This window comes from Mya arenaria, chromosome 10 (genome assembly GCF_026914265.1).
Source record: "Mya arenaria isolate MELC-2E11 chromosome 10, ASM2691426v1".
NCBI lineage: Eukaryota > Metazoa > Mollusca > Bivalvia > Myida > Myidae > Mya > Mya arenaria.
The window spans coordinates 43,921,853-43,932,324 of record NC_069131.1 but is presented as its reverse complement, the minus strand read 5'-3'; the positions used below and the strand labels follow the sequence as shown (position 1 = coordinate 43,932,324).

At 35.8% G+C, this 10,472-nt stretch overlaps 1 protein-coding gene across 1 annotated transcript; it reads right to left on the bottom strand.

Moving 5' to 3' along the window:
* Nucleotides 1–1,173: 1,173 nt before the first annotated feature.
* On the bottom strand, nt 1,174–5,138 carry LOC128206536 (adenosine deaminase AGSA-like). The gene is made up of 3 exons (XM_052909083.1): nt 4,858–5,138; nt 4,443–4,620; nt 1,174–3,259 (listed from the first exon to the last, which is right to left on the bottom strand). Exons 1-3 carry the CDS (start codon nt 5,017–5,019, stop codon nt 1,680–1,682), a joined length of 1,920 nt encoding a protein of 639 aa, XP_052765043.1. The 5' UTR covers nt 5,020–5,138; the 3' UTR covers nt 1,174–1,679.
* Nucleotides 5,139–10,472: the final 5,334 nt, after the last annotated feature.

The window sequence follows — 10,472 nt, the reverse complement described above, 5'->3', positions numbered from 1 at the left end:
AAAATCATCACCCGAGTTTCCAACTGCTACGATGTAGAAATTCCATTATTGACCTATGAATAGCGGGGAAATACCTTCTGGTTCTAAAAATAGCAACATCTGGTATGTGTTACAACTCGGGGACAATCGTAATAAAATTTTACTAATGTCACCTTCAACACATTAACAAATAAAGTTAGGTGAACATTTAATTCCAATATCGATTAGATTAAAGAAAAAAGATTACCTCATGGTTAATCAATGCAGTAAACATAACAAAACAACATAAAACATAATTATTCGCATTCACATAATTACCGGTCCACATATTTTACATTTCCGGCACATGATATTTCAGATATTTCAGGTAACCAATCGGAAAACGTAAACGAATCGGGAACAGTTATTAAACTTATTTGTCGTTCTTCCGAAATAATGTTTTGAAGATAAATTGAAGACTATCTATTCAACCATAAAAAGCATTTTTAACATCCATGCAATCGCCACCCATTTGCATTTTTTAATCATTATAAAATAACAGTAATACCCAACATACAACCAACTTAAAAACCGCTCCTACCACTAACTAAAATAAATTCCCATTCCATAATAGGCGCGCACTTCAGTGCGGCGCCAACAAAAACAAATTAACATTTAAACCTTATTAGCCGCGTCTGTGATATCTTGCATCAAATCGTCTATTATTCATAAGGGTGAGCTCATCTTAAAACTGATTACACAAAAGTAATAATCATTTTACCATACAGTTTCAAGGAGTTGTCAAAGACTTCCTGGTGTTGGCTCAATCGTGCCACCACCTAGTGATATAGCCTGTTTTGAAGTACCCCTGCATGGTCAAACATAGAAGGCCATTTATTTTTCGTTCAAGAAAGTTTGCAAGTATATTAATTACTAGATATGGGCTAAAACTTCCAAAATCAAGTCCTTTGAAGAACAGGATCTTCCATCGCCGAAGCTTAAGATGAGAATCTTCCCCCAGTTTGGATTTAAAGAAAAGGCGTGGAAGTTAAGAAGTTCACAGAATGGTATTCTGACGGCGATGTAACTCTCATTTTGAATTGTTTTGTATGCTTCACATGTGTACTCATTGTCATAAGAGATAATTGAATTATTTGATATTTTGTATTACGTTTAATGGTCATTCAAAATGCAAAATAAAACAACAAAAGAACGTTGATTTTTTGTGATCTTAGTCTTCGTATTACAAAGGAAACACCTGTGAAAGTTCAAATAACCAAATGCAACACAGTGTTTATACTTTCGGTATTCTAATTCAATATTGGCACCTATGTACTATAAATAGGAAACGGGATTAACCCTGCAATGGCAAACGAAGCAAAGGATACTTTTTAAACTGAGTACTGAACGGCTTCAGGCTTTGGCACTGAAGGGGCATCACTTTGGAAGTGCAACAAAGATAGTACGCTGCCTTCCAAACGAAAAATATATGGTTTTAATGGGCTATTCTATTCAATGAAAGATGTAGCCATTTTAGACTGAAATATTGCATTCAGGTGCACTCTTTTCATATTGTTTCTCGGATATTGACATTACAAGAAACATAAAGAATTTCATGCTTGATAATGCAAGACAGACTGATATCATATATGCTTTAACCAAATTTTATTTATCGCCTGCATTTCCTCTGAAAGAAGTCATTGCAAATTTTGAATATCTACCTATCCAATGACAATTATAGGTAACTCATTTTCAAACCGTCGGAAACTTGATTCAGAAAACGTAAATTTCATAACAGTATTGTTTCCACTTTGGAATGTATTGCCCGAGTCAAATGAAATTCTGAAGTCCACACTGTGATTGTGACCATGAACAACGGGGGTCGGACATTTAACCATACTTGTATGCACAAATTCCCCTTTTGTTTTTGTTTGCCCAAACTGACAGACAATGTCCTTGCAGATTGCCCTTTGGAAATTTCTACCGAATACTCGAACATTGGTGACATTGTTGAGTGGACCTTCAATTGGAAATACTCTAAACACTTGTGGGCCAGGTTGACTAATTTCAAGGTCACATGCCTCATGTTTAATGTCGGCAATAAAATAGTTCCAGGCAGTTTGCCATTTTTGAAAAGCAATTGGTTTTTCGCTAGCATCCATTGTACTATAATTCAAAGAGTTGATAGCGAGTTGTTTTAGGTCCTTCAAATTCAGTCCCCAAGCCATGAATGCTTCATACCAGTCTACTGTAAACTCATTGTAGCCCATTGTCCCTGGGTCATCGGCTCCCAAAACAACTGGTATTCCAGACCGAATAAAGGTTATCGCTGGGTGGTGACGCTGATCTGGAACATATCCTAGCAGCATGTTACTTACTGGATTTGCTTCCACGGCGATTCGTTTTTCTTTTAATACTTGCATGAGATATGGGTGTTTTATGAATCCCAACCCGTGTCCAACTCTTTTTGAGTTAAGTATTATGGCTTCATATACATTTTCAAGGGTAGACATCTCGTCATCAGGATGGATCGAGGTCAGCAGGTCATCCGGCCAGCTTGTTTCCGCGGTGTGGAAGTAGAAAGGTACACTCTGGTTCTCCCCTTTTGCAAGATCGTCAATAAAATGGAGAAGGGAAAATCCCATGTCTTCTTCAGCGACGAGATCAAATCCAGACACAACATCCGGATATTTCGTTCTTAACTTTATTGCACGGTCAAGATCAAGCATAACACTTGATCTACCCATATAACGTTTTCCGACGACGATATCTCTGTAGCCAATGAATTCCGGATGATCGGCTTTGAATTTAGCAAGCTCGTCGCGAACAGTTGTAAACCACGTATCCCCGTCTGTGTCCAAATACTGGTGGCCACCTGGATAAGAATCGTTCATGACATATAGACCGTAGGCGCTGGTTCTGGCCTCAATGTATTGAACATTTTCATCTAAAGCCGCTTTAAACATTGCCTGCAGGTGATGGCGTACATATCCTTGAAAATGTACTAGATTATTTCCCGCCATAGAAAACATTGGCCCCATCTCTTTCCAGCGTGTCTCTGAGTCCGTCGGACGCGATTTTGCCTTCTGATCCATGACATTAAGCAAGGTAACGTGTTTCAGTAAGTTTTCTTCACTATAGCGAGTGGTGTTTGACAAAATTCGAACCCAGTTTTTCGGTGGAGTGTCATAAAAGTTAAGCTCCCATTGGTGAGATCCGTTCTTGGTATTAACACATAAATAGTTTATTAGGTAGCTTCCGAATATGATATCAAGCATAACCTTCTTGTCAAGTATGTGACCTGAAAAGTGGTACAGCGTATATGTTGATTCATTGTCAAGATCACTTTTTTAAACATCTAAGAAATCATTTATGTAATGTAGTTATGTAATACAAATCTTCAATGTCTACTTATTCCTAAAACTTAAATATATTCTATTAGTAAGAGAGGGTACAACTTAAGTTATTTTTAATGGTCGCATCATATAAGTGTTTTAAAAAAAAAAGATTTTTTGAAATTTGGGTTGCAATCATTTATGATGTTCAAAATTGTCCGGTTCGTGTAATTTGAATATGTTTCAGATGTTTTCACAGCATTTACTGATAATTATCAGTGTACGCACTTGACCTAATGCCAAATGCAATTTATTGCAAAGGTTTAACACACGTCTATGGGAATAGGTTGGTGATATGCCGAAACAGCATTGTGAGGTAACTATCCAGGTGTCGCTAAATTACGAATTGCTCCGCCTCGTTTGGTGAAAAGGTTTAAAGCTGTACTCTCACAGATTGAACGTTTTGACGACTTGTTTTATTTTTTGTCTTGGAACGATCCAATTTTTGCGAAAATCCATGGAAACAGTTATTATTCGTAGACAATATCTTTTTAACTGGTATTCATCTGGTAATAGTTTAAATGATTTCTACTCTTGAATGTCTACTGAAAATGATAATACAATATTGAAGTTAACAATCTATGTATACCATCTGTTAGATATGATAAATGTGTAAATCGTATGTTGCAACTACTATACTATGTTTGTTTTTTTGTACATTTTGGGCCGGTGGCCTTTATTTACTTGAATAAAATGAATTGAATTGAATTGAATTGAATAAGACTGCTGACAAAAAATAGATCGCAGATTTTTATATTAACGTTCAAAAATTGATGTTTTATGCATTTTTTTAAACCGTTAGTAACGGTTTAAGCCATAAAACATTTTCGAGCGGAAATATGACAAACTACGAGCTGATTGTTTGTCAGTAATCTTTTATCATTGGTTTGCAGATATTTAAGCAAAAATTTGCTCTTTCCAAGACAAAAAAATAAAAAAGTTGTTAAAATCATCGGGTATATCTGTGAGAGTGCAGCTTTAAAAGAGAATAAATTTATTTTTAAATCCATGCGATATTTTTACTTAGACAATTATATTCCATTTCTGTCAACTCAACAATTAATTTGCAACTAGGGAGTTGTGAATTACCTTGATGTAGGTGCATGTTTCCCCCTTTCGGTAGTTTCTTCAACACGGAGTATACCTTCGACTCCCGAATTGTAGGGAGAACCAGTTCGATAGGACGGGACGGTGGAAAGTCGTGTCGGGTTCGCTCGAACTCTTGGCGTTTGAGGAAGCCGAGGTAGTTGTCTACGATCTTTTCGTCCTGTAACGATAGTAAGGACAAAAATGATAACGTATGGTAACGTATAAGTGCAACACTAGTAACTACTTATGATCATTACAATACTAATACCATCAAGCAATACGGAACTGACTACGGCGTTTAAAGAACAAAATGCTTAAATACACTTTGATAATATATGTTTAATATTCTCATATAAAATATTATTATATCTGAAAAAAAATAAAAAAATAGTGAAATTGAGTTGTTGACACTTACGTGAGTAAGAAGAATGTTGTCATTGGCAAACTCTTTCTCTTTATCCTCTAAAAGGTCCCTCTGCCTCGCGAATTTGTACTCTGTGTAGCCTAGATTTGATAACGCTCCCGCACATACAGAGACACACACAAACCACACCGCCAGCTGTCGCAAGCCGCACATTATGGCAAGACCCTAAGTGCACTTAATCGATTAACTAAATTTGACGCCAATTACAATTCCTGCCAATTACATTTTATCAAATCTCAACAGCAAAACAATAACTCAATTGATTCAACTGTTCTGTTAGTGTCGCTACCTAAAATGCTGAAAGATAGCAAGTTTGCGTATAATAAACCTACCAGTATGAGTCGCTAGTCTACAGTCCGCCCAAGATAACATGGTGAAGTGGATGGAATGGTTTGCGCGGTAACAGGGAAGTCATCGTTCATAATTTTCCCATTATCACATCCAGTTTAAATAAAAGTAAGCAAATATAGGCATCATTTTAAATAACTAAGCACAAAAAGGTATGCAAGAAAAGAAACATGATTAAATACAGTTTAAAATGGTTTGCGTTAACTTGAATCATAAAAACACCATTGTATCGATGACTACAATACATGGAAAAAGGAACTAATTTAATAGCCATTGTTCTGAAATAATTGTTGGAAGTTGACAGTATTCTGATGTAAGTGCACCTAATGTGCTGTAATGGACTAATCTGATTAATATTTGTTAAACAATTTATCTTGGCGCATATTTTGGATGTAAGGTAACCATAAAATCTCTAAACGGTGTACTAGTTCACATACCCTAAAGTCGTGGATGCAATCGTCAACATGACTTTAAATGTGTAAAGAATCGACGTGTGATAATCGTTTACCCGTCCCGTTGTGAAGTCAATGGGTGGTATTTAGTATGCGATTTAAGTCATTATTATGCACATCCATGATTGACTAATTTCATTGTCTGCATGTATCTAAGTTAACTATGAGCACATAGCACCCTTGAAATACATACACGCAGTTGTACTCGTATACATACATGCGCAATACAATACAAAACTAGTATATCATTAAGTATTGTAAAGTAACATCCAGTCATTTATTTGTGTTCATAAACATTAACAGGTTCTTGAAGAAATCAAACCGATATGTATTTCGTATCGTGTGAATTAAAACAGATTTCATATACGAACACAATTAAATATCTTTAATAATTCAAATTTCTGATCCAAACAAACTTCTCCATATAAACTTCAGTAATTTCCAATACCATCCCGTCCGTCCATTCAAAGATTTAAATGCTGAATTAAGCGCCTTATTCTACACTGGCAACGAATTAAGGATCTACCTGGATATCCGGCCATGTCATCCATGGATTTGTCCCGTATATTAATCCCTACCTGGATATCCGGCCATGTCATCCATGGATTTGTCCCGTATATTAATCCCTACCTGGATATCCGGCCATGTCAGTCACGGGTATGCGTGGAACGAGCCATTTTTGCGAAAATCCATGGAAACCCGCTATATAAGACTGCCGACAAAAAATTATATTTAAATCAAAAAAAATATGTTTTATGCATTTTTTTAAATCGTTAGTAACGGTTTAAGCTATAAAACATTATTATTTAAACGGAAATATGAAAATCTGCGATCTGATCTTTGATTAACATTCTTTTAATATCAGTTTACTATTACTTACGCAAATAATTGTTCTTACCACGACAAAAAATAAAAAAGTTGTAAAAGCGGAATATCTGTGTGAGTGCAACATTAATAGCGTTCTTAAGACACATTTTATTATAAATAATAAAAGAAAATGTGGCACCCGATAAGAACATACCACGTGTTTTTAATGCAAAATTACACACCAGATACACCTGTGTACTATTTTATCAAGATTGTATACTCTAAAATTCACCATTTTACACTGACCGAAGATAAATTTATCGTATTGGAAGACCCCACAGCCTCTTTCAATTCATAGACGATGTTGAGGGTATAAACACTTCACTGCGGTCAATAACTTACGTTCACTGAAATACGTGTACTAATGTTAAGGTAGTCTTAAAGGGTCTAGAATAAATAGTTGAGTGGGTTATACATTTGCGTAAAATTCCACTATCTATAATCATGCATTGATGAGAATACCATATACTCTTAACAAATTATTTTAGACCAGGTTAGACAACATAAATATCAGTACATTTCAGTGAAAGTAAGTCATTGTGTTTTATTATTATACATTTATTTCATACATATATTTTGTTATTTAGCGTTGCACCCAAAGATCCATTGCAAGACAACTGCCGGGGTTGGTGGGATTGGGTATGGGTAGACTTAAACTGCTTTAAAACGTATTTTCGTTGGTAAGATAAAATAAGACTGATAATTTTGCATTCATTGTATTTGCCGTATTGCGGAACGTTCGTGTAGCTTATACATTCAATAACATTTTTGTAAAGGCCTCTAGACACATAGGTTAAAAAAACGAGAGACGCTTACACGTGTGGTCTCCGGGTAGGCGTATTTTTATTGCAAGAAAGGTGATATAACTTACTTACCAGGTGAAAATACATCCTTGATTTATCGAAATCCCTTTCAACGCCGCCATTTTATTCGGCTTCACACAATTTCCGTCACTTAAAATTCGGCGAACACATTTCACGTTGGACCCCCTGATATTACACCCTACCCGGAAATCCGGCCATGTCAGCCATGGGTATGCCAAGTATATTTCTCCCTAACCGGATATCCGGCCATGTCAGTAATGGGTATGCCCTATATATTACACCCTATCTGGATATCCGGCCATGTCAGCCATGGGTATTCCCTGTATATTACACCCTACCCGGATATCCGGCCATGTCAGCCATGGGTATGCCCCGTATATTTCTCCCTACACGGATATCCGGCCATGTCAGTAATGGGTATGCCCAGTATATTTCTCCCTACCTGGATATCCAGCCATGTCAGTCAATGGTATGCCCTGTATATAACACCGTACCCGGGTATCCGGCCATGTCAGCCATGGGTATGCCACGTATATTTCTCCCTACCCGGATATCCGGCCATGTCAGCCATGGGTATGCCCCGTATAATTTTTCTACCTGGATATCCTGCCATGCCAGCCACGGGTATGCCCCGTTTAGAGTCCTCGTTCCTTACATGTTTCAACACGCTATATGAAAGGTACCGATATGTCCGAGTTCCCTTTCGTCTGAAGTCAAGCGATGATCTGTTTATCAAAAAATGATGCGTGTTTTGAAGGTTTTACTGGTGACACTGCTATTGTTGATGATATTCTAGTGTGTGGGTCATCTAGAGTTGCATTTGTCGAAATTAAACAAATCGTCACAGTCCCGGATCGGGTTTTTTCCTAGTATGACAAAAGCAAGACGTTGACAATATAAGCTTGTACATGAAAGTTTGGTATTGGGAAAACCATTATGCAAGACGGATGCATATGCATAATCAAAGTGCTGAAAGCACTGATGGACTAGGGCTTCATTTAGGGGAATGTTGATAACCATGTTCTAAGCATTAAACAAATCGGCTCACATCACAAGGGGTCACTGTTTAATGGGCTAGCTTAAATTTTAGACTAAAACTGCTTGCAAGCTGCAAAGGAAATTTTAAAAGTGTGGGTAGAGGGAGGGGGGGGGGGGCTAAAGTGTTTAATCAGATAAAGTCATAGTTCTTTTGAAAATCTCAATGTCGTTAAATCAGACCTAAACAAATTAATTAACGTGGTTGGCGTATGTTAACCAAAGTACACATACATGTTTAATTTGATTAAATCATTTTATATCAAAGGTTTGTTATTTGCAGTTTCAGAGAAGATTTTCAATGATGTAATTATATCCTATATAGAAAACCTGTCACCTCTTTATCAGGGGAGCTTTAAACCACAGGGCCATACTTTGGATAATATTTGTAAAAGACATCAATAAATGCAACAGTAGGCCATTCTTGTATTGTCCTATGTCTCTGTCCTGATAGCTCCCTATCTCAATAGTTGCAAATGGTTGTAGGTTATGATTCTCCTGGTCATTGGTCATACAGAAAGATGTTGAATGTAGAATCAAGAAGCTTTCATTTCAGGCACTCCAAATTGAATAGAACTGTAACATTTGGAGTGCCTAGAATTTGTAAGATTTCTAGGCAACATGTAGGTGTTGCAGTACATTTACTTTACTACAAATACTTTTACCCGTCCTTGTAAATCTAAAAAAGCTTTCATTTCGTAAAAGTAGTTCATATATTAAACTATAATAAGGTTGAATCAGAGTTTGAATAATTCTGATATCTGATGATATAAGATGTGACTTTAACTGCATCAATTTAATGTCCAACTCATGATGTCAATTGTGCTGATTAAGCAATACTGCATTTCCTTTGTGTGGGGATTGCATTATATACTTGAATAAACAAACAGTTTTTGCGTTGGAAAGTACAATGTATTGCCAATGTTACATGCAATTTTCATGACCTGACTCCATCCAAGCCTTAAATCTTAGATCAACATGTACTTGGGGCTATGCGTTTTATTAATGAGAACTATAAATTATGTTCTATTTAGTGCCACTTATGATATATCATTCCGAATACAAAAACACTAGCATTTTCTTTAAAACCACTAGCATTAATATCCTATGTTATGATAAAACCATTGCCAAGGTGGTAATTTGAAAACACTAGAAATATTATCTGGTCAGGGTTTGACATAGTCTTTCTAGGCAGCAGGACTTGTTTTGTAGTTACTTTGAAAATCTTCAAAAGCTAAACTGATCAAGACTGGAGCAAAATCCTCACAATACCAAAAGGGATTTTAAAGACTTACGAGATCATTCTCATATCACCAATACCATTAGTTTTTATCTACAAACTTAAATCAACATAAAAATGTTTTACATTAATATTGCAATGACTAAAACATATTGCAATAACATAGCAATCAAGCCTAAACATTAGAGTTCAACATTTTCCAGATAAACAATAAATAAGTTTACTTAATAATTTTCTCGATACTTACACAAGCTGGAAAATGGTCTCTTTTTGAATACTTCACATATTTCATGGCTTTCATCATTCAAACTAACATTTCGCTTGTTATTTCAATATTCAATGATTTGGTAAACATTCATCAATGATGGTTAAAATTAAGATTCATACTAATCATGCCTACCAAAAACACCTGACTGACCAATTAGAATCCAATTTCGGCAGGGCTTATTGGTGGTTCAGTGAAATCAACCATGATCTCCCACAATCTGCACTGATCAACAGTAAATGCATTGTTTCCATCGTTCTTATTTTCATAAAGTTAGAAAACAACTGCAGTGAATAAAATTTATTCCTTATCACTGAGAGAAAGTTTAGAATGAACGAAGCCGACGGTTACATTTAGTGGGATATCAAATCCTACAAATGTATTCATCATTTTATGTAACCGTATTTAGTATAAATGTTAAAGTTTTGAAAGTCTAAAACGTTTCAATTTTTGTATATTTTGTGCTCCATTTAATTTCATTGAAATTTGTTTTTCTTAGTGTTCAATCCCAAGCATACTTGTTCACATTTAAGTGCAAGAAAAGTCTCTAAATTATGATCTGAATAAATTTTTAT